Raw genomic sequence first — 24618 nt, 5'->3', positions numbered from 1 at the left:
GCACAGATGCCACATCCCAGGAAGCCTACTAGGCAGGATGCATCTTCTTTCATCTTTGTCTGTAGCTGTGGGGACCATGTCTCCTGCCTATCACCACCCCCAGAATTCCTGACTTGTTTCCTTTTGCCTCTCCACTGCACAGACAGCTGGAGCCAGATCTGGTGCATGCCTGCGCTCTGAGGCCTGGCACGTGGCTGGGCCCAGATGGGCAATAAAAGTTTATTGTGAGAATCATATTCTACACCGGCCAACAGAAGGAGACAGACTGGCCAACAGATAGATAGACAGACAAAGAGCCACTGAATGAGAATTTTCAAAGATGGGGTAGCATGAAAGGCATACAGAGACAGGGAGGGCGGAGCCTGAGGGGGGGTGCAGAGGGAGCAGTCAGAGGCCTGACCCACCTGGCTTTTGTCCAGAGCTTCCTGGGCCACCTGACTTGTGCAGCCTGCCTGGCAGGGTGTGAGGTATTCCACATGGGCTCTAGGGTCACAGACAGGATTAAAGTCATCCAATGGGCAGGAGCAAGGCTCTGAGCAGGCTGGAAACAGCTCCGGTCCAGGCAGGTCGCTGCTGGGAGAGAAGGTGGGAAGGGTTAGCCTGGCTTTCCCCCTCCCAGACCATGAACCGGGGCCACCTCCACCCTGAACAGCTCTCCACCCTGAGAACAGCTAAACAGATTTAGCTCCACACAGAGGTGGTTTTTTTTTTTTGTTTTTTTGTTTTTACTATCAAGGCTGCCCTGTGATGGTGCCATGAGGAGCTCCTTGTCATGGAGTTGTGCAAGCAGGGAGATGGGATAGAAGCCGCAGGAAGCCTCCCGATGGGCAGAGTGGAAGTAGAGTCTGATGGAGGCCTCCGAGACCCCTTCCAGCCCTGGGATCCTATGAGCCTTTGAACTTTGGCAAATATCTCCATCCCTTAATGGTCTCTCTTTAGGAAACACAAGATAAACTCATCCTGGGATTTAGTCTTAGATGAAAAGTGCCTTTTTCTTGATGGGCTGGATTTGCTTCCTTTTCTTAGAAAATTTGAGTTGTGTATGTTGGACCAATCAGGATACCTGACTAGCTGTGGGATCACTGACCTATCCCTGCCTCTCTCTGGACCTCAGCATCCCTGCCTGTCAGCTCAGCTGGGGATCCCCTCCCATCACCATCATGCAGCCTCATGACCTCTCAGCTCACTGTCCCAGTGGCCACCGCATGACTTAGTCCCAGTAACTCCCTTTGGAGGGCCTGCCCCCAAGTCCCAGGAATACCCCCATTCTAGTCAGCTGGGGCAGGATGGGGTAGATAGGGGCAGGAGATCAGGAGAGAGGCTGAGTCCAAGAGCGTAGGTCACCCTGGGGAGGTGCCATTTGCAGGTGGCCCCTGGGGCTCAGAGTATGACCTGACTTCATGGCTAGGAGGGAGAGAACCTGCCAGGGAGCCTACGGCCAGGCTACAGAGGAGGAGGTGGCTGGAGTGGGTGGCTGAGGGCCCTGTGGGCTTAGGGTGGGTATGGGCAGAGGCGCAGGCAGAGGGGCAGGCCTGGCCAGCTTAGTGAGATCTCAGTTCCCTGGAGAAGAGGCTCAGCTCCACAGGGGGCTGGGGATGTGGGTAGGATAACTGCTGAGTCAGCCAGCGGTAACCAGAGTGAGGAGGGGGCATGGGGCAGTGGGGAGTTTCACTCCTTCCCTCAGGTAGGGGTCTCCTTCTGACAGTGGGGGGGGGTCATCTCTTCCTGCTTCTCTGGCAGGCAGGAGGGGGAACGGACAGGCACTGCCTGAGCTGAGGCTGCACCAGGGGTTTCTGCCCAGGGGCAGGCACTCCTCAGGTTGCCCCTGCAGGCAGCAGGAAGGTGACTGGATGAGAGCTGGGGGCTCTTCCTCAGCCCCTTGCTCCTGTGGGGAGACCCCTGCCTTCAGGCTCTGTCCCTCCCAGCCGGATAGCCCTGGCTGGGCAACTTCACCTCTTGGAACCTCACCGTCCTCATCTGTGAAATGGGGATAACGGTAGGACCCATCTCAGAGATGTTGTGAAGGTTCAATGACACAGACTATGGGAAGAGCTGGGCAGGACGCTGGGTACATGGGAGACCCTCAGTTCTTGGCAGCTGTCAGTATCACTAGTTGGGCTGGAATATGAAAAAAGTCTCCTGAATTTGCTCAGTTGGTCCTAAAAAGCTTCTTCAATGAATTAGAACCCAAATCTCAGGGAGTAAATAGCAAGAACAAAGATGAGAACACAATGAGATGAGATGTCAGGGTCAAGGTGAGAGGCAGAAGGAAAGGGAAATAGGCATGTGTGCTAGGCTGACTTTTTTTCCATTTACTTTATGAAAAAAAAAAAAGTCATTTAAAGGCCCTGGCTCGGGGCACCCAGGTGGCTCAGTCAGTGAAGCAGCCAACTCTTGATTTCAGCTGAGGTCATGATCTCGGGGTCCTGGGATTGAGCCCCATGCCAGGCTCCGTGCTCAGCGGGGAGTTGGCTAGAGATTCTCTATGTCCCTCTGCCCCTCACCGCCATGCACATGTTTTCTCTCCCCCCCACCCCCCACCCCTGCTCTAAAATAAATAAATAAATCTTTAAAAATATTAACAACAAAAATATTAAAGGCCATGGCTCACTCCTCAGACCAGGGACTTCAGAGGGCCTGGCTAAAGCTCCACCTGCTGTGCCTAGAACACGGGCTCTGCAGCCAGGAGGCAGCAGAATTGCCTTACTGTCTGGGAGAAGAAGGGACAAGGAAGGAGGGGAAGGGAAAGGATGATGAGGGAGAGGGTGTGCTGTGGGGCCTGGGCCAGAGAGAAGGGCCGCGCCTCCCTCAGGTGGGGAGAGCCAGCCTGTGGTGGAGGGAGGAGATGCCCAGGAAAGGTGGGAGCAGAGGCAGTTGGGGAATTCTAGCTGGGTCTTGGGCCAGCCTAAGCCTGGAACAGCTGCCAGGAAAAGTGAAATCATTCTGGAGAAGAGGCAGCGATGTAAGTTCCAACGCTGTCTGGAAGACGGTCCCCAGTGGGAGAGGGTGTATGTCTGAGGCAGGGTGGGAGGACAGAGAGACGGAGAAGGGAGATAGGCTTCGAGGCTTTCCTCCCGGTGCTGCTTCCGATGGAGGAAAAGAGGAGTTTTAGGGTGATGGGACAACAGAATTTTAGCTGCCGAGCTCTCAGAACCCCAGGTCTTTAAAGCCTCTAGGCCAACCCCTCCCTAAGGCTTCAGTCCTTTCTGCCGTGTCCATGACAGATGCCTTCCAGCCCCTGCTCACCCCTTCTCTCCACATCCCCACCCTCCAGGGATGGAGGCCTGCAGGCTCCCAGGCAGGCCTCTCCCCTGCCCAGGAGTGGAGCCTCCATTACGCTGAGCGGGGTCCTGCTCTCGACGTGCCTTACCTCTGCTTGGCCCACGAGGTGGGGCCCCTCGGGAGATGCCACCAGTGGCTTTGCCGTGCCTTGGCTTCCACCTCTCCCCGGGCCTGAGCTGTCCTGTCTGTGAAATCCCCTCCTCGCCCCTCTTAGTGATGCCTGACCCGGCTTGGAGGGAGCAGTCCCGTGGCTCTGTAGCCAGGAGGGGAGGGGAGGTGAAGGTGCTGGTGGAAGGTGAGATTTGAGGTGGGTGGGTACCCCACTGCCCTGGCCCTGTCTGCACCCCCTCCCCGACACCTTCCCCACCTGCTTCTTATATGCTCTGAGCACACACTCACCCAGGCTGCCGGGTGATGCCTGCGATCTGGTGGGTAGGGCAGCCCATGAAGAAGAGGGGCAGGCTGAGAAGTAGGCAGGACAGCGCCCCCAGCAGGCAAAGGATGCCACACCGCATGGGGCCCAGGTGGAGGCGCTTGACCAGGACGCCCCCCAGCACGATGCCCATGATGGCCGAAGGGATGGTGAGGGAGCCTATGAGCAGGTTGGCGTAGGACGCTGTGACGGAAAACTGGCGCTCCAGGAACTTGGGCAGGAAGGTGGCCATGCCTGCCACCATGGACGACGTGCACACCTGGGACAGGACCACCAGCAGGAAGATGGGGTGGCTCAGGGTCCGCAGCAGCACCCTGGGGAACACTGTTGGGGTGAGCAGGGAGGAGGTCAAGTGGGCAGGCCAGGCATGTTTTCGTTTCTGTCCTGTCTCACCCTGTTCAAACTGGTCCACTCCTTCCATCCTGTCTCATTTAATTCTACTGCACCCAATTCTTTCCCATTGCGTTTGACTCGTTCCCATTTAATTCTCCTCTGCTCTTGAAGCTCAGTTTCATTCTATTCCATTGAGTGAGATTGCACGCTATTCGATTGTGCCTCTTTCCCTTTGATTCTATCCAAAATTTGATTCCATATATTTCTTTTCCATATACTTCCTATCAGATTCTATTCCATTCATCTCATCCCACCTCATTCCATGTCTTCTGTTCTACTTACTCATCTTATCCCCCCCACTGCCCATGTCCTTTTCATCCTGTCCTGCTCTAGCTCTTTCCAAGCCAACCCAGGCTTTTGTCTTCCCTCCATTGTCCCCAGCATGGGACAGCAGCCCCTCCTCTGATCTTCCATCCCTAATTTCTCCTCTCCACGGTGCTTTACCCACATGTTTTGCTTACTTAGCTATTTTACTGTCACCCCATCAGCATATCAGCTTCATTTGGAGCAGGGCTTTTTGTTTGCTCTGTTCATTGCTAAATCTGCAGAGCCTGGGGTATAGCAGGGCACTCAGTAAATATTTATGGAATAAATGAGGGAATGAATGAATGGACATGCAGGCCAATACATGATCAAGTATCAAAATGTTGGGGCAGAAGTACGATCTCTAGAGAAGGTGAAAACTGAACAGGTGCTGGGTGGCTTCTCTTCAGTAGGGCCCGAAGAATGGATCTTTTGGAAAAGGAATTCCTGTAGGGTTAGGGACACAGCAGGGACAGCAGCACAGAGAGAGGCCTGCAAGTGATGGGTCTGGCTTTGACAACCTCCCCACTCCCCTGTTAGCTCCTAAACCGGTGCCTTGCGTGCGGGCAAATCTGCTACCCTGAAAGGCACGTAACATGGGGTAAGTTTCGAAAGAGCTTCCAAAGCGTTCGTCTGCACCCTGGGTGGCCAGTGTGATGACCAAGAATGCTTTCTCTTCTGACACATGCAATTCTCTCTCCACTAACAGCAAAAGAGAAAGATGTGTTTCTGCCTGCAGGAGGTGAGATGGAAGTTAACGTGAGGTGTGGGGGAGGGAGGAGGAAAGGCCCTGCTTTTTTTTTTTTAAATAATAAATTTATTTTTAATTGGTGTTCAATTTGCCAACACACAGAATAACACCCAGTGCTCATCCTGTCAAGTGCCCCCCTCAGTGCCCGTCACCCATTCACCCCCGCCCCCCCTCCTCCCCTTCCTCCACCCCTAGTTCGTTTCCCAGAGTTAGGAGTCTTCCATGTTCTGTCTCCCTTTCTGATATTTCCTACCCATTTCTTCTCTCTGCCCTTCTAAGAAGACACATTGGAGGAGCAAACCTCTTGGCAGTTGGGACTTGTGCGGAAAGTTGTTCCTGGGGCTCCTCTGCACCAAGTGGGAGGTCCCTTCTGTTCCTGCAGTAGCAGGATTCCTCTGTTGCTGGAAATCTCTGTCTGTCCTCAGACCATGACCAGAGCCCAGTCAGCTAGTTCCCTAGCCCCCTGGGCCAGGCCAGGAACTGTTTCCTTAGAGGCCAAAAAATAAAGACAAATAGTCTAGGATGGGTGGGTAAGAGCTGGGGTCATGGAATTCCCCTTCCTCTGTGTCCCAGGCCTGCCTCCTGTCCTGAGTCCCTTGGCCTACACACAACACATTCAGCCAGCCGGTGGAGTGAGAAGGTGTGACAGGTGGCCTTCACCCCAGGTACCTGTGCCAGCCTCCCTCCATCCTTGAGCTGCCCTGGCCAGGACTTGCCCAGGCTGTATTGGTGCCCTCATGGTACAGGGGGGCTCGTAGCAGGGCAGGGACCTATCCAAATTCATCTGGAGAGGCTGGGGCAAGGCCAGCAGTGGCCAGGGGTTTCCTGAGTCCTAGTGTAAAGGCCATTCGGCCTAGGATACCCCACCCCACCCACTTCCTGCGCCTCTGGCTGTGGGAGGGCTCTAGCTCATTACTTGTTTCTCTCCTCTTCTCCTGTGTTAATCATCTCAGGTGCACTTCATACCCATCCTCTGGCTCTTCAGCATCGGCAGCCTGTCCCTAGAACAGCTGGAAAATTCCTGGAGGGTGGGGCTATGCCTTTCACTTAGATAGGAATACCTGAAGGGGAACTCCAGGGGCACCTCCATTAGATAGCTGTTTCCCTTAGCTTAGCAGTGTCTCCTCCATCAGGCAGGCTAGGACTTCTCTCCATTCAGAGACTATGTCTTCTCTATCAGACCGGAGCCTCCCACAGCTCAGGGACTAGGTCCTCCCTCACTTTGGGAATAATGTTTCTTCCATGTGTCAGGGGCCTCCCTTAACTCAAGGATGTTGTCTCCTCTATCAGACAGGGGCCTTCTCTAATTCAGGGACTGTCTTCTCCCAAGAATTTAGGCCTCTTCCAGCTGCAGGGCCATTGTTCCTCCTCCCTTTGGATTCCCCCCGTGGTCGCATGTGGTCAAGGCCAAGCCTCAGGTCATGCTGATCCCTCTGGAACTCAGCAGAAAGCCCTGAAGCCAGGCTTGCTGACCAACTAAAAGACCGATGGCTAGCCCTGCCTCAGTCTCCTCTAGGCTCACGGAGAAGCTGAAACAACCAGAGACAATCTGCCCAGGACACCCACTACAGGATCCAATTTCAGTGATTGGCCCCAGCTTCCCTCTGGGCAGAAGCCAAAGCAGTGATTAATAAACTCTCCCATGAAGCAGCCTGCTGGGGCCTTCCAGCAGCTGGGGGTGATCTGAGGTTAGGGAATCTAAGCCCTTCCTGCCCCTAAGCCCAGCCCCATGTAGTCCAGCACCCACCCCCCCTTACCCTGGGGAGTCTAAAGAACTGGGGGCTGGATTACTGGTATCCCAACATCACACTTCCAAGAATTGAGCCTAACTTCCTGTTTCAAAAGTCCTCAGTGGGGGTAGGGGTGGGTGCTGAAGCAAACCCCATGTTCATTACCCTCCTAAACCACAGGCAGCACACTTACTGTCCCGGGACATTGTCAGAATAATAGCAATAGGGCAGGGGTGATCATTGGAAAAAAAAAATGATTGTACTTTATAGAAGTAAATTTTTTTAATAGTGTACAAAAGGCTTTCCATTCATCACTTCATTTGATTCCCCTAATAGTCCTTGAGAGAAGCAGAGCAAAGATTATTGGCCCTGAGAGTTTAGAGAGCTGAGAGGAGGGAGAGCCAGGCTTGTTAGGAGAAGCAGAGGAATAGCACTTGAGCTTGACCTACAGGGACAAGAAAGATTTTGCTAGATAGCAATAAAAACTCATGTTCCAGGCAGAGGGGATCATATAAGCAAAGACTTATAGGAGTATATGGTACTCCTGAGGGGTCCATAGGTGTGAAGGATAAATCAAGAAGGGGATGAAGGGGCTGGACCCTGTACAGCCTCCAATACACCTCTGCTCCCACTTCTCTATATCCTGGCCTGAGCTCACTTACCTTTGATGAATTGGATCACTGTGAGGTCTGGTGCAATCTGGGCGAGGCCATCGTGCTTCTCTTGGGATGCCCCCGGGCTCTTCTCAGAGGGAGAATCTTCACCCTGGGAAGACACACAACCAAGGCAGTCAGCTAGATGGCCAGACAGTTCTACCCCAAGATGCCCCTGGGCTGGGGAAATACTTTGGGAGAGAAGAGGGTACGGGGCTATCACCTCATCAGAAGCAGTAGGGTCAGTGTGTTCCATTTGTTCTTGGTCCCGAATGGGTGTGGATGGATTGATCCTGATGCCTACTGGGTGGGGGTGAGACCTCTCTGGTGCCTGAACACCCTAGAAGGACCTTTGCTTCACCTTGGTGGGGGATCCCTGAGAAAGGCTGAGGTTGAGTGTCATGCTAAACCAGCAGGATGGGCATTCAGAGTAGAAAAGTTGATTTTCAGAAAAAATCATTATCTTACATACCCACTTAGGTCTGAGTTAAACCTTGCTCAGTGTCTCTCACCCACTGGGCTCCGAGCTTTGCAAGAGCAGGGATCATGTTTATCTTATTCTCTGTTGAAACTCTGGTGCCTAGCGTAGGGGCCTGGGGTGGAATAGTGGGTGTCTGATAAATATCTATGAACAGAAGGAATGCAGGAGATGGCTGCGATAGGCAATGGGTGTGGCCAATGTCAGGCTCTTGAAGAAAAATGAGATCAACGAGAGGCTATTGCAATGCAGGCAAGCTCCTACACTGCTTCTGGTTCAGAATGGAGCAGAGGGTCTGCACCGAGTACCCCAGGGGCCTAGCAGAATTCCAGGTATGCCAGGCCACTGGTATGTGGCCTGGTGGCTCTGGATGCACATTTCTCCTCCTCACAGGGACCTGCAAAGGAAGGAGACGTACACTCCACACAGGAGCAAAGTAGCTGTGAGGTTGGGTAGCTTGCTCAACATTGCCCAGAACTGTGATCTGAGCTCAAGCCTGCCTGAGTGGAGACCTTTACCCACGATGCCCTGTGAGTCGGAGGCCCGTGTGCAAAACAGGCAGACGTGGAGGCACCTTTGTGGAGTACTCTGAAGGGGCCTGAAAGCCCACAGTCTAAATCACTGGGTGAGGCGCTGTGGCTCTGTTATTCATTTACTCCTTAGATTTGTGCTGTCTGATGCAGCAGCCACCAGGCACATGTGGTGGCTGAGCACTGGAAATATAGCCAGTCCACACTGAGATCGTGCCATTGAGTATCAAGCACCGGCTTGATAAAAGATAAATAAAATCTTTAAAAAAAGGAAAATACCTCATTATTAATGTTTAAAATTTATGATAGGCTAAAATGAGAGTATTTTAGATATGGTGGGTTAATTTAAACATATTATTAAAATTAATGTCTTTTACTTTTGAAATGTGCTACCAGTTAATATTTAGAATTCCATATGTGAAAAAAAAAAAGAATTCCATATGTGGCTCACGTAATATTTCTTTGGGACATGTTGCCTTCAAGAGAATCAGAATCTGCTCATACCTTTCTCTGTCCTAGCCAAGGTACGGAGAGTGGTGGGGGAAGGGCCCTGGGACCCAAGGGAGGGGTGCTAGAGCTGGGGTACGGCCCCAGGAATGGAGGCAGGAGGTACTGAGGTAAACTAAGAATCTCCCAGTGTGTGGCTTTTTTTTTTTAAGATTTTATTTATTCATGAGAGACACAGAGAGAGAGAGAGGCAGAGACATAGGCAGAGAGAGAAGCAGGCTCCCTGTGGGAATCCTGATGCAGGACTCGATCCCAGGACCCCAGGACCACAACCTGAGCCAAAGGCAGACGCTCAACCACTGAGCACTGAGCCACGCAGGTGTCCCCCTCCCAGCATTCTTATCAGGGACCGACAATCAGGCTCCGCCTTTGGACAGGCAAGATCTTTTTGAGTTCCTTGTTCTCATGTAAACAGTGAAGACAACCACAGGGTCTGCACGTCCAGTCCCCTGTGGTCTACCCAGTACCTTCACATCCACTGTGTCAGCTGATTCCTACAGCAGCCTGGTGAAGAGGTCATTATGGCACCTCTTTCACAGAAGAGGAAACTGAGGCCCTAGAAGAGGCCCCAGGAGCAATAAGCAGAGGAGGTTCTCGAATGTAGGTCCTCCAGTACCACCATCTTACCCCTATCTCACGCTGGGAAAAAGAGCACAGGGTTTGGAGATAGCAGGGGTGGGGTGGATCTTCCAGAGCTGTGGGGTGCTCAGGGAAGGCCTCTAGGAGAAGTGAGGTTTGGGATTTGGGTGGACAGTAAGGGTGAGGCATGCTAGAGCGGAAGCACGGTCGGGGGAAAGGCCTGTGTGCGGGAGATGACGGGGAAGCCACCGTGGGAGCAGGGGCTGGGGTGGGAGCAGGGGCAGCAGCTGGGCAGTTTGGAGGGCCATGCAAAGGGACTCGAGCTTTTTCAGGTGGGCACTGGGCGCTCCTGTCCTGTGCTCTTTACAGGTTTGTGCCTCTCTCCCCAGATCTGTTTTGAGGACTCCTGACCAAGAGCCGGCTCCAGGAACCAGAAGCATTGTGGCTCTGCTCCGAGCAGGGCTTGGAGTCAGACACATCTGGCTGCGGTTTGCCCAGGTCAGCAGGCCTGTGCTGAGGGGGCTGGTTAGAACTTCCCCTCTCGGGGCCATGTGCTGACTGCTGCAGGCCTGTGGGGTGCAGGATGCTGTGTGTGGTCTGGTGCATGCAAGGGCCCTCGGTCTGCCTCCGGGGCCCCAGAAGCTGCCCTCAGGGGAAGCTGTGTCCCTAGAAAGCTGTGTGTGGGGCTGTGACCCCAGCCCCACAGAGCCACGCTGACCCTGGCGGGTGATAGGGTGCTCTCTGCCAGCCCTCAGCTTCCCTCATACGTGGCCACGGCAAGCAGCCCCGGGAATGGGGTTATCTGCTAGACTTCCTACCCGCTGTGGGAGGGAGGGAGACTGTTTCTAGCAGTGTGCCTGGAGATCCGAGTGATCAGAGCTTCACTGAGGATTGCGACATGCTCAGGGTTTCTCACATTGAGTCTGTGCAACTGGCTGTGCTGCTCTTCTCCCTTTGGCTACCAGCAAGCTCAGAACCAAATAAGCGGTTGTATCAACTGAGTTCATCTGTGTGGTCCATGCTCCCATGTTCCTCCCTCTCTGATACCCTTTTGCTGCTGTTTCTATTTTCCTGCCTCTTGGTCTTGAGTGAGGTCCCGTGATGCTCTTCCCGGGTCTGAATCTCAGCTCCACCATTCACTAGCCCTGCAGTCAGGTTATCTGATCTCTCTGTAACTCCACCTTCTCAGGTGTAAAATGGGAATAACTGAACCTACTTCATAGGCGGACGACAAGGAGTGGAGTCACAAGGCCTGGGTTGCCAGGGATATGGAAGGACACATGACAGGGCTCCCAGGTTGGTTGGGCGGGACCTGGAGGCAGTGCCTGCGAGGGAGAGGTACCCAGGCACAAGGGAGACCCGAGTTACTTTGGGCTTCTCAGGGGCTGCAGAAGGAGCACAGAATCCCATGGGAACAGAAGCCTCTCAGCTGGCCCTAAGGCCTGAGTTCTCAACGTTGCTGCCACTGCCCATTCCTGTCCCTGTCCTTGACCATTCTTCCACAGAAGCACATCAGGTTCATGATTGGGAGAAAACAGATTTCATAAACTCCTAGACTCATAGGCCAAAATTATAGCCACATAGAAACATGTAGAAATATGAATTTGGGGAGGCAAACCCCAAAGACAGACCATTGGAGGCACAGAATCATAGAACACAGGCACTTGAGAATCTTGACCAGAAACACAGAACTTTAAAACTGTATGCTAGGATCCCAGACTCTGGGAGATGGCCTAGAATAACAGACATGGAGACTCCTGGGTAATAGGAACGAAGAGAAGGTGACAGAGGCCAGTAGTGCTCAGAGGTTGGGTGGGGATAGGGGCTCTCGATGGATGAGGCCTTTCTTAGTCCCTGGCCCAGCCCCAAGGATGGCCACTCAGAGGGACCTGCGGGTATGGAGGACACAGGAGGGCCGCTGACTGAATGGCATCCTGCAACCACAAGGACAGACAGGGCCAGATGACCAGCTGGGGAGCCCCGAAGAGGCCATCTCTACTCCACAGGCTCGACAGACCCATGTGCCAGGAGTCCTGGGGCCTGACAGGACCTTAAAGACTGGCCGATCATAGAGAGGGAGACTGAGGCTTCCAGAGAGCCAAGGCCTGCCCTGGTTCCCTCCTAGAAGGCTGTCGGGTAGCCACCATGAGGGGGCGGAATCAAAGGCAGGAAAGCAGGGCTCCTGGCCCTCCCTGTCCTGTATGGCCTCCCTCATCTACCATCTCATAATCTTCCCTGTGGAGACCATTCACGCTCCCTTCCCCCAGGCAGAGAACTCCAAGCACGGGTGGTGGGAGAAACCTGAGCTGTCCATCAGTCATCCCTCTCTCGGCTTCTGGCCTCCTTCGCTGCCTGAGAGCTTCTTGGGACCGAGGCTGTGGGCTGCACCCTTTTCTACCACAGTGAAAGGGCTTTATGTACTGCTCCATTTGGAGAAGACATCATTGAACCTGTCAGAGCGGGTAGACCCTGCTCCAAACCTCTGCCCATCGTACAGATCAGGAGACTGAGGTCAGAGAGCTTCGCTGGGTCATAAAACCCTTATATTACACACCACCATTAAAAACTGCATTTCCCTATAGGAGGGTATTTAGGAGACCCCTGAGCCTGGGAGAAGCTACTCAAAGGGATTTCAGAAACATTCTCCCCTTCACTCTCCAGCCCCCCCCCCCCAACTCTTCCCACTCTTTACAGAAGCTGCACCTCCCATGTCCGTGGGCCCGGACTTTCTGGCTGCCAGTTCTGCCTAACTGGGCCCTTCCTCCTGGTCCATCTACCTCCCCTTCCGTGGCCTGTGGCCTGAGTGGGCTGGGCCAGCCAGAGTAACTGCAAGCAGAGTTGGCCAAGGCTGCCTCGGGGAGGCGGGAGAACAAGTCCTCCCACATCAATATTTATTGCCTGAGAGCTGCTGGAAGCAGATCATCATGTTCTCAGCCTTCGATTCTTTTTTAAGAACCTCTCACCCCCTTCCTTCCTCACTCCCCATCCCCAATGTGCTGACAGAATGAATCCAGACAGCCAGACAGGTTCACAGCCGGGGAGCCAGGGTTTCCAAGCATCACAGAGCGGCAGCTCTTCAAACCCGGAGCCTGCACCACAGCAGCGGCACCTCCAGAAACTGTGCTTTCTTAGACTTCAAGGCACACAGAATATTGCTCCAGGAATCGACCCTTGGCATCTTCCGAGACAGAACCGAGTAGGGAAGTGTCTCGCTCAAGGTCACACAACTGGCACATGACCCAGCCGGACATGCCTCAGCCTTGCTTCTTCACCCCATGGCTCAACTGGATGTTCTGTCTTCAGATCTAAGGTCCAACCTGGAGATTGCCCATAACCAGAAACTCCTTGCTTCCTCTATCACCACCCCTACTTCTAAGAACTCTTCCCTCAAGTTCTAGGAATTCTTACTTCATTCAAATTCTGGCCTGAGCTAGGCAGAACCAGTAAGGGCCATCTGTGGTTTCAAGCTGTCTTCTTCCCCTGAAAATGGTCCCTCTGCAGGGCCTGCCTCCCTTTGCCTCTGAACCAGGCACCAGCCCAGCCCTGCGCTGTCCAGGGATGTCCCATAGCAGAGCAGCACCCGGGCCTGAGCCGTCTCCCTCCTGGGTGGCTCCTGGACTCATCCCTTTGCCCCTGCTCACTGCCAGCGCACTGCTTCCCACCTAGACCACAGCCAGAGCTCCTGCATCGGCCTCCCTGCCTCCACTGCCCCCCACATACCCCCTCGGTCCCTTTTTCTGCTTAGAACCTGGTGATAGAGCCATGGGACTCCCGTTTCTCCTCCTTCCAGGGCTACCAGCTGCTCTTGAAGCTGGCAGGCAAGACCTTTCCTATTCTGGCCCTTACTGGCTGTTCTAACATCAATTTTCATTAGTCTCCCACATATAACACTTATGCTCCAGCAGAGGTGGGGGATGGGTAGTGAGGTTCATAGAGCAGCCAGGTTTGGGGTTGGACAGACTGGGGCTCAAATTCTAGCTTTTCTAGACAAAGACATTTTTAGCCCTCTCTCCCAGGCCCAAACTTTCTTGCTCTAAGTTGGAAGTCCTGTCTCACATCACAGCAAGCATATTCAAATGCACCAACATGCCTCATTAAATAGAATTATTCTTGCTGCAAAATATTCGACAGGCTTTTTACAAATCGTCCCTTTGAAATTAGAATTACTTAGCAGCAAATAATTTATGATGGTGATTTCTCAACCATTATTTCCCTGTGAAATAAGATCACTCCACACGCTTGGTCACAGAAATGTTGTGGATGAGTACTTGGGAAAAGGGAATATTGAACGTGCAAAGTTTCAGAATGTAATGAAATGTGTGTAAGTGCTCAAGAAAACCTGACACGGTCAACATTAATGACACATTGAACTTTTATCCAACCTTTCTGTTTTGTCATTTTTTTTTTTTGTACTTTGGAGCCAATTGATTGTTTTTAAGGCCGCATGTTCTGGTGAGCCTCTGGAAAACCCCCAAATCGTCTCTCCTGCCCAGTGGATCTCCTCCGAGGAAAGGCCACCTGGCCCTCAGCCGAGTGGGCAGGTTTCAGCAAGATACCCTCGAGCACTGCACAGTTTGCTCCTTATCAATGAATCTTGGTCCCCACTAGGCCGCACCTGTCTTAAGGGTAGAGGCCATGTGCTGAGCTCCAGTGTCGGCCTGGCACCTGGCCCAGAGCTTGCACTCAATATGCATTTGTCCCCTAACTGCTTCTGAAAAGGCTGGATTCATTTCTACAGCTGACTCCTCTGTCCATGCTGTGTCCGCACCTAGAATGCCCGCTCCCCAGGCTTCTACCATCCTTCAAAGTCCAGCTCAAATCCTGCCCCTTCAGAGAAGTCTTGTCCGACCAATCTCCCCCCCCTCCTACATTCTCACCTCCTCCTATTTCTCAATATTGCTACAGCATGACATGTTTAGAACTCACAAAAACCGTGAAGTGACAAGCAGAGAGGCGGACAGTGTGATGGTTAGACAGAGGGCATGGGCTCAGCCCGCCTGGGGTTCTCATCCCAGTGCTGTCCTTGCTGGCCTGTGATCTTGGCTAGGTCACTTCCTCCTCTGGCCCCTGATGTCAGCTGTGGAAGGGGCAGGCCGTATTCATGTGCGGGGCTGTTGGGGGATGCCGTGGAGCTTGGACAGAATGACTTGTTAGGCCATGAATTGTAGTGCCCAGGAAGGATGAGGTTTAAAGTCACAAGGGAGGACTTGTGGGTGGGGGCTGGAGCTGGGACCAGGGTGAGAATTTGGAGGGGGCTTACCTTGCTGACCGTTGAGGCTGAGGCTGCCAAGACCCTTCGCCGAAAGCGGAGCTCATGCTTCTCCTTGGGCATCTCCTTGGGGAAGAAGAAGTAGGGGATGGCGGCCAGGGCCACTGCAGCAGCAGAGATGAGGAATCCCAGCCACCAGGCACCCACCCATCGGGGGTCCTTTGAGGTCAGCCTGATACCACCTGGAAGAGAAGACCATGGTGTTAGGATCAGGATGGGCCGTCATTTCTTGGCCACCACCCTGGGACTGGCCTTTGGAGACATGGGGTAGTCTGGGCCAGGAGTCAGGAGACCGAGGCTCCAGTTATGGCTTTTGCCAGTTACGTCCTGTGTGACCTTAGACAAGGCTTTGATCCTTCCTGGACCTCAGCTTTTCAACTACTGAGGCATTGTGTTTAGTGGTCAAGGTAATGGACTTTGGAAATGGACTGCTGAGTCTGAATTCCATTACTAACATAACCTTGGGCAAATCATTTAACCTCTTTTTGTCTCAGTTTCTTCCTCTGTAAAATACAGACAATAGGAGTACCTACATCACAGGATCGTTGTGAGAATCATAGAAACCAATGCATGTAAAGCACACGGTATGTGCGATAAAGATATTCATTCTTCTTCCTCATCTTACCATTACTGTTGTGATTATTATTATTATTAAATTGATGCTTAGGACTACTCTTGTACATCTCAGACCTGCATCATTAAGATCACCAGGGTGCTTGTCAAAAATATCCGAAACCAACTTAAAACTACCATGGGGTGGATTGGGAAGGTGACCGAGGAGTCTGACCTTTAACAGGTTCCCCAGGTGTAATTGGGACTAGATTATTCCAGATGTGTCTCCTGGCTGGAGTGCCCACATCTCCCACCCAAGCCCTTGACCTCAAGGCTGAGTTAGATACCTCCTCCCTCAATTGCCACAGCATCCGCAAACAACTTTATAGCAGCACCAATGCATAATGACACCAACTCCATGAGTAGGGCTGGTTCCCAGGTACTTGGTCCTGAGCTCTCCTGGCCAGGGTCCAGAGTACACAATTGGCACCCAGAAAATGTATCTGTAAAGCTGGGGATGAAGTTGGCTTTTGCACTAATTCCTCCTCCACCTATTATTCCCCCTGCCAGCCTGATGAGTACGAACACAGGCATCTCCCTGACTCCTCTGCTTCTTACACACCCATCTGTGCCTGTGATCTGCCCACCCCATGAAATCCCCCATAGGGAAAGGGTAGGAAGATCAATCTACAGGAATACCACATCTGCCAGTGGAGGAGCCCCATCTGCCACGATGATGTCAACAGAGCCAGAAAATACCCCACCTTCCCTGAAGCTGGGTGGGGCATGTCTGGGAAAACCAAGGAAGACAACCAGAACTCACACTTGGCTCATGGTACCAGTTTTCTAGAAGGAAGGAGGGTGGGACAGGGCTATGCTTAGTGTGTCTTGTTCAGAGCTGCCCAGGAGGCACCCTTGTGCAAAAGCTAGAGAGCAAGAAGCTGAATCTGCGTGTCCATCCATTCATATGTGTGTCCCCTGAGGTTTCTAGGGCTTGCTGAAAATCTCCAGGTGAGAGGAATCCTCTCCTACTCCTTGCAGGGCGCCAGAGCTTGGGGACCCTTCCCCCTCCCACTCCTGGTTGCCTTCACACCAAGCTTCAGTCCCACTCCTTGGACCACCCCAACCACTGCTTGGATCAGGGACTGCTGTTCCTTAAGTGGTGCCCTCGGCACAGGTTCCCAGACTCTGACGTGGTCAGGACTGGAAGGGTCCTTCGAGGTCACCCAGTAAATTTCCCAGTTGAGGTAGGCCCAAGCTCACCAAGTCCTGCTCCAGACGTTCTCTCCTGCAGGCTTCTCTGTTTCACCTGGGTCTTGTTCCCCCTAAAGATGGGAGCTCCCTACAGCCCAAGAGAGTATGTGCCCCTGTCTGCCCTGCAGTGTATCTGAGCATGGGCTGGGGTCTGGGGGAGCTCAGGGATGGGACTAGGTGAAGAGGTGTAATAATAGTGATAACACGACTGCCCATCTGATGGTGTTCTACAGCCTCTCTTCATCTCTTACTGGATTCTGATCACAGCTTTGGGAGGGGGACAGGAGGGAGAGTGTCTCAAAAATGAGGAAGCTGCAAGACGCCTGAGTGGCTCAGTGGTTGAGCATCTGCTTTGGCTCAGGGTGTGATCCCGAGGTCCTGGGATCAAGTCCCACAGTGGGCTTCCCACAGGGAGCTTATGTCTCTGCCTCTCTCAAATAAATAAATAAAATATTTTTTTTAAATAAAATATTTTTTAAAAAAATGAAGAAGCTGAGGCTCAGAGGTTAAGAGGCATGTCCAAGGTCAGTGGGGTTGCTGGGATTTGAACATGAGCCCCCGGCTCAGTGTCTCCTATGAGGCCAGTGCTCAGTGAGCTAGCATCTGTGTGCCCCTGGGAACAACTGTGTGCTCTTTGAGGCTCACCTTCTGGCATCCGGTCGATGTCTACATAAAGGCGCAGCATGAGGCCGCCCAGTCCATAGGCCATACCTGGGCCCATCATGGTTACTGCAAATAGGATCCCTGCAACACGAAGCCTGCATTAGGCCCCTCTGGCCCTGGCTTCCCTTAGCAGATCAGTGCCTGCCCAGTCTCCAATAGGCAAGAGCAGCCCATCTCCCCTGGTCAGGCCCAGAAAGCTCCAGGGCTTCTCCAGGCTTTACTGACCAGACAAGGCAGAGGTCAGGAACTCATGCCCAGCCCCTACCTGGTCCTCGCATCCTCCTATTCCCGAGCCTGGACCTCCCTCCGAGCCCGGTTCTTACCAAGGTAGAGAGGTGAGTTGCTGTTGTGGGCAAAGTCATCGATGTAGGAGATGCCAAAGGGCTGAATGGGCACACTGCCCACACCAAGCAGGGTCTGTGCCATGAACATGATCCCCACCACAGCCAGATGCTGGGCCTCCGTGTTGCTTGAGCAGCTGCTGTTGGAGGGGGCTGGGGTTGGGGCTGGGACCAAGGTTGTGGGCTGGCACAGAGAAGCCTCATAATCCTGTGGCATGTCTACTAAGAGATGATAAAAAATATTATAACGATAGCTAAGACCCTTATACAGCATGCACTGGATGCAAGGTACCATTTTAGGTGCTATGTACACAAACCATTTGACTCCCTCCCTCCTGACAAACCTAGGGGATTGATGCTCTCATTACCCCATTGCACAGATGAGGAAACTGAAGCTAGGAAAGGCAGAGCCAGGATCGGAACCCAGGCAGCTCAGATTCAAGTCCATACTCTTAAACTACCTCATGCCACCTCTCCGAGCAGAGATATGGGGAAGTGCCATGGCAACTGTGGATTTTGGGTGGGCTGGGGCTGTCAAAGGAGATTGGGTTTGAATGGGACCAAGAACAAACAAATTTTTCAAGAGAGAGAAGGTGGGAGGGGTGTTCCAGGGAGAGGTCACAGCAGAGTGAAACCCAGGGGCTTGAGAAGTTAAGCATGGCTGACTCACAGAATGTGAGCAACAGGACTGAAGGCACAGCCAGGCCGGGGAGGGATGCTGGGGCTTGGACGGTGGAAGGCTCTAGTGTGCTTGGCCTTCATTTTGGGTGGGCTCAGTGTCAGCTCAGGACACAGATGCAGAGTTCAGTAAAGGAGAATTTCTTAATTTAGTAGCAGACAGTTGCTCCCTGGAGCTCACCAATATTTGGTGAGCAAACTTAAAGAGACCCTCGTGCTATTATTATTCCAAATATGGGTGGCCTTCTCTCTGTGGCCTGCCCCACCTTTTCTGGCAGCCAGGACTCTGAGAAAAAGCCACATGAACCAGGGTCAAGGACCTGGACCTTCAAACAAGGTGTGTGAGTTGAAGACTAGGAGACTTGGACAGAGGCCCTCAGCCCATCTGGGCCTCAGTTTCATCATCTTTCAAAAGTTTCCTAGAATAAGAAGTTCTACGGAAATCCAGAATTCAGAAACAGAATAATTCAGTGATCCGGAGTGGGACCTTGGGGGCCAAGCTACCTGGACATGTCATGGCATCACTAGCTGTGGGCCTTGAGGGTATCCCCCTCTCTGTGAACAGCGGTTTCCTCACCTGTAAAATAGGATGCTGATAACACCTACGGCTGCAGGGCCGTAAACATGAAGAGTGCCGAGTGCCGCCCATGCACGGCACCTACTAGACGTTAGAGGTCATGATTGTTATGGGGCTCTGGCTTCTTTTTGCACCCCTGTGAAGTACCTCGCAGGGGGCCTGGTGCAGAAGTATTAGCGATAAAGACACGAATCCATTACTGGATGAAGAATGAATGAATGAAATAGTCTGGGATGCCAGAGCAGGCTGGGTGCTTGGATGTTACCGAGCCTCGCCTGCTCACCTGAGACAGGCTCAGGCTTTCACAGGGTGCTCAGGGCAGAGGGATGTTGTGTGATGGGGAGGGTGAAGAAGTGTATGACCCTGCACAGGAAAAGCTCTGTTAAAGTGAAAATTCTGCCAAAGTGAAAACTCTGTCAAAGTGAAAATTCTGGACCCAGAAATGTGGGGATTTTTCCCTAGCATTCCAATAAGGGCTTTGACAGCTCTCCACTCAGGCCTTGAGGACCACTCTGAGTTGCTCACGTACACTCTCTACTTTCCCACTTCATGGCCATTGCTCTTGTGGCTTCCTGCACTTGAAACACCCACCTTCTCCTTACACTCAGGGCTCTGCTAGCTCTGTCTCCACCCCAAAGCAGAGCTGCCCATGCCTCTGACCTGTGCCTCCCTGGGAGCTTCTTGGGGCTGGTCATAATACTCCACATTACCGCCCCTGGGCCTGGCACAGAGTGAGAGCTCTGGCGTGTGAGCTGATGGGAAGGCAAAGGAGGCCATGCTCTCAGACAGCCCTCTTCCCCTGGGATGGCTTCCACGCTAGGCCAGTCCCTGTGCTTCCTTCCTCACACAAGTGACACAATGCAGGCTTTTTGTTTGCCTCTATCTCCTCTTCTGGGAGCTCTCTGGAAGCAAGACTGAGTTCCTTGAGAGGGTCTGACACAAAGTAGGCTGTACTGAGGGTTTGTTAGGTGGACCACTAGATGGATGGATGGATGGATGGATGGATGATGGATAGATGGAAGGGTGGATAGATGGGTGGGTAGCTGGATTGGGTGGATGGAATATTGAAGGAATGAAGCTCAGGCTGCTTGGGTTATTCTCCAAGAGACAGGCATCTACCTGTCCAGTTGACCCTCAACAAAATCTCACTGGGCTTCCTATCTAAAATTCTTTCATTTTTTAAATTTGTTTATGCACTCATTCATTCTTTCACATTAATGTCTTGGCTACTTGTGAGGATTAAATACACTAATACACATAAAGTACTTGGAAGAACAGTGTCTGGTACACCATGAGTGGTATGTGATACTATTATTATTCCACACACATTTCCTGAGGATCTACTGCATGCCAGGTCCTAAGGTAGGCTTTGTTGTAAGTTTACCCCACCTCAAAAATACAGTGACACACAAGCAGGCCCTTACTAAGAGGGGCCTGGAGGGTTTCACTCCTTTGCCCCAGAACAACCCCACTCCCAGGACTTCCAGAAGGACCCACCCAGAATGGGACCGAGGGAGTGGGGAAGACCAGCAAGTGCCCCAGGAAGCTGGGCCCATCCTGACCAATGGGCCCTGGTGCATAGTATCAGGCTCCTCACGTCCATCTCCAGCCCAGCCCTTCCTGCTCTTACCGGGGCTAGTATGGTCGTAGCGGTATGGCTCCGAGATGAAGTGTGGGAGACTCATGAGCAGGCCTGCCAGGGCCACAATGACAGCCCCATAGCCGATCAGTCGGGGCCGGTGTACCCGGCTGCCAAAGTAGCTCACAAACACAATCAAGGCTGTGTTCCCCACCTGCCAAGGGATGAGGGGACCCATTCAAGTGGAGCAGAGCCACCAGAGGCCAGGACCACCCCAGCTTCTGTCACCAGTCTGGTGTTCCCATCAGTATGAAGGACTAGCTAACTGAATGAGAATCATTTGGGCACCTCTTATGCGGATTCTGGGTTCTCCTAGGAGGGGCCCCAATGTCGCATTAGGGGAGAGAAATGAGGGCAGGGTGGACAAGACTAGAAGTTCGATTTCATGCTGGAAAACAGGCTAGAGCCCATGTTGGAACAAGGAAGAGTCAAGGAAAGGGTTTTTAAATTTCTGGGATATCATGACTGAGACAAATAAGTAAGACCCGAAGCCAGAGGACTAAGGCTTGGAATTTCAAGCCTTAGAATAAAAAACTGAGGATGTGGGCACTGGAGGGGCCTTGAGAACTTGCAGGGCAGGGGCAGGCTCTATCGCCAGAAGCTGGGGGGTGCTGCCCACATCACTGCTTCTTGGCTGTTATACTCACTCCCAGCCCCAGGCTCCTTGCTACTGGAGGGAGGCAGTATTCACAAGACAGTTGGTAGGAGGACCAACTCTGAGAAGGGTGGCCACTCTCCATTTTATAGGGGAACACTGAGACCCAGAGGTGGGGGATGACTTCCCCCAGGTCCCATAGCTAGGTAATGACGTTTCCTTCCCACCTCTGACATCTGGGGGTGAGGTCTGAGGAATATCTGGGGATGCCGTGTAGTTTCCAGGCCTCGGCTTGGAAGAAATGTGACATATCATCCCAAGGGGAGAGACTCACACAGAAATCTGGTGTGGGGTAGGGAGGAAGAGACTTCTCTGGACAGTGACCTTCTCTGAGATGGAAAACATCTGGTGGAGGGGGTAGGGGCCATAGCTGGATCCTGATCTCTAAAGCCCCCCAAAGTAGCTTGTCCACTCCTCCCTGCTTGGCTGTTGGCCCCAGACTTAGGGATCTCTGGGCAACTCTGAGGAGAGACTCATGCCATGGTATTGCTCCCTCCCTGCACCACCAGTGGTCCCAGAGTCCTGCCTTTGATCTAACTTAAATCTTACTGCTGTTGAAGTGACTTCCTCTGATTTCTTCCTGGGACAGGCAATAGCCAGGTAAAGGCTCCAAAGGGAGAGTGGGTGGTAGGGGAATTCCCACACCCCAACCATGGTAGGGGAATTCCCACACCCCAACCATTCGCATGCCCCCAAGGGCAGGACCACCAGTACTCTGACATTACAAGGAGGCAGAGGTCAGTTTCTCTACCAGGACATGAAAAGGAGCTGGCTAAGGAGATTTGGGGAGGAAGCTTTGATGGGGTTGCCTGTGGGCACTAGGAAGGGAAGGGTTCAGGTCAGGGTAGTGAGAGAAGAGGGTGAGGAGCTGGGGATGAGGGTCTCCCTCAACACCCACCCCTGTGACTGCACCAGGGCCAGTACCTCATTGAAGGCAGCCAGCAGCCCTGAGGTCTGACTGGAGAGACCGAAGCGCTTCTCCACCGTGGAGATGGAGCTCTTGAGGTAGCCGGAGATCATGAGCTGTGCGAGCTGCAGCAGGCTGTGGCACAGGACGAAGAACTGCGGGGGGGGGGGGCGGGCAGGGCGGTGGCAGCCGGCAGGGGAGCAGGGAGATGGGTGGGGGTTCAGCCAGAGGGGGTGGGGGTTAGGAGACAGAGTTGGGGAAAAGGAGGAGCAAGGAACAGAGATGGGGAAACAGAGTCAGAGGAGATAGACACACAGGAGAGAAAGAGGGAGAGGTAAGAATAAGAGGTGGAGAGAGACAAGAGACAGAGACACAGACAGACAGACAGACAGACACACACACACACACACACAGTGTTATTGGAGTAGCCCATGGCTTCTCCTACAGGCCTAAAAATGATACAAGCTGTCCTAGGTATATCCAGGGGGTCACAGCGCCACCTGATTCCCACATGACGGGGAGTTGGGTCTTCCTGGGGCCAAGAATGATGGGAGCCACTCTGACCCTCAGAGCTCCCCTGGGCTGGACTGGACCCCCCTCCCTATTTCGCCACCCGCCCCTCTCCCTGGGAAGCTCCCCTCCACCCCAGCCCACCCATTCCTTCCCCAGGGCTCCCTTGGGAGAGCACTTGCAGACACAGAATCCTCAAGCTGCCCACCCCACCTAGCCCTGCCCCGAACATCCCTGCCTGCCTCCCGGCAAGCTGGCAAAATTCCCAGGAGAAGAAACACTAGCTTCAAAGAAGGGGGCTGGTGCCGGAGCTTAAAAATATTCACTGTTTTTCTGAGTCTTGGTTTCCTCTTGGATAGAGCAAGGACAACATCCGCACCACTCAGGGCTACTGTGAGAACTGAGTAAGACAGCACGTGGCACAGACCCGGGCACCCAGGGATGCTTGGATGTTCAGGGCTGCCCCGGGAGGACAGAGCTCCCCAGCAGTCATACAGACTCAAGACTCCTGAGGTCCTTTTCTTTCCCTCTGGGGCAATGGGAGGCAAGGAGCCTGGTCCTCCACTGACACAGAGCAGCCCCTTCTTTCTTCGCTGGAAGGAAGGAACAGGTGCCCCACATCAAGCTAAATGCTTTGGTAGATTATCCCTTTGGTTCTCACAGCTGCCCATTCTGCAGATGAGAAAACTGAGGCTCAGAGAAAGGCAGCAGCTTGCTTGGAGTTACACAGCCTTCCCTACAGGGTTCAGATGGCCCCGCTCCCGGCAGGCCCTGAGTGATACCTTGATGCTGTAGAACACACTTGGCCGCAAGTCCTGAGGGTTTGGGCAGGCTTTGCCTCCAGGTGTGTCTTCCACACTCATCATGGCCTTGGTGTCCTTGTCTGGCATCTGGGCCTCCTCACCCACTGGCCCTGTGGGACAGACAGCAAGGAGGGGAGAGTGGAGATGGGGTCCCAGAGAATGGCCCTGACCCAGGTCACCCAAGGTGTTCTGCAGGTTGGCAACAATCTGAGAGTCTGAGCACCTTCAGGCTTCCTGAGGCCCAGCGATGGGAGGACCCTTCCTAAGAGGGTATGTGGCCCATGTAGCCACGCTAGCCGGATCCCAGCTGGGACCACCTGCCTCACATCTTCATTCCAATCCCAGCATAACCTTCCTTCTAGGGAGAAGCTGCTGGCCACACTATGTAGCCTTCAAGCAGGGACTCCGGCAGTAAGAACACGCAGGCTTAGCCCCATTTGGGCCTGTAGTTGTGAGACACCCGGTGCTCCTGGAGGCTGAGTCTGGCTGTACGTCTGTCTGACTCAGTATAGGTTCACAGCTTTAGGATCAGGTACAGGGTCAAGGCTCAGTCCCTAGTCAGGGCATAACGGCTTTTCCTGGGCGTAGTTCAGAGCAGACACCAGCACCCTGCCCGTAACACAGAGCTACCTAGCCCAGTTCCAACTCGTACATCAAACCATGTTGCTGATCCGTGCAGAAAGATCATCCCATGTAACCACCTTCCTCATCCTGGACAAAATGAACTCCCCAAGGGTGGAGATGACTCAGGAGGCAGAGGTGTGGTTAGAACCTGGATCCTTGGCCCCGTTAGGCATGTCTGGGTTGCTCCCTGGTAACCATGCCAGTATCCCACTCACTGTAGTGAGAGGAAAGCTGAACTCCCTCAGGGGCATCTCCTGGGGTCTCCTGACATTTGATCTCAGTGAGGAGCTCGGGAAGTCCAGCCTTGGGAGGCTCCACCCTTCCACCTAAATGGAAACCTGGCCCCCTTAGCCTTCCTCCCGTCCACTTCCCGAGGAAGCCTTCCCCATTGTTTCATATGCTTCTTAACCTGGCAGGAGTTTCCCTTCATTCAACAAGCTCCTTCTGGGGTCTGGAAACCGACTCAAGGCCACCCTTGACCCAGGCAGGAATGTGGGGATTCTCCAT

General features: G+C 53.2%; 1 protein-coding gene across 6 annotated transcripts in view; it reads right to left on the bottom strand.

Annotated features, from left to right (window-relative positions):
* SLCO2B1 (solute carrier organic anion transporter family member 2B1) overlaps window positions 1–24618 on the bottom strand; it is a 45311-nt gene that overhangs the window by 9141 nt on the left and 11552 nt on the right. For 3 of the 6 annotated variants that reach the window (XM_055320483.1, XM_055320488.1, XM_055320487.1), the window contains exons 2-10: window positions 23467–23597; window positions 22192–22329; window positions 20604–20766; window positions 17701–17940; window positions 17360–17458; window positions 14900–15090; window positions 7555–7657; window positions 3682–4039; window positions 405–573 (exon numbers count right to left, since the gene is read on the bottom strand). In XM_055320483.1, coding sequence (XP_055176458.1) covers window positions 405–573; window positions 3682–4039; window positions 7555–7657; window positions 14900–15090; window positions 17360–17458; window positions 17701–17940; window positions 20604–20766; window positions 22192–22329; window positions 23467–23597 — 1592 coding nt within the window. The remainder of the gene's footprint in view (window positions 1–404; window positions 574–3681; window positions 4040–7554; window positions 7658–14899; window positions 15091–17359; window positions 17459–17700; window positions 17941–20603; window positions 20767–22191; window positions 22330–23466; window positions 23598–24618) is intronic. The other 3 variants (XM_055320484.1, XM_055320485.1, XM_055320486.1) reach the window with 3 other exon arrangements.

The sequence above is a fragment of the Nyctereutes procyonoides genome, unplaced genomic scaffold (genome assembly GCF_905146905.1).
Source record: "Nyctereutes procyonoides isolate TBG_1078 unplaced genomic scaffold, NYPRO_anot_genome, whole genome shotgun sequence".
NCBI lineage: Eukaryota > Metazoa > Chordata > Mammalia > Carnivora > Canidae > Nyctereutes > Nyctereutes procyonoides.
The sequence above is the reverse complement of the archived record's forward strand: the minus strand, read 5'-3'. Positions and strand labels throughout refer to the sequence as shown.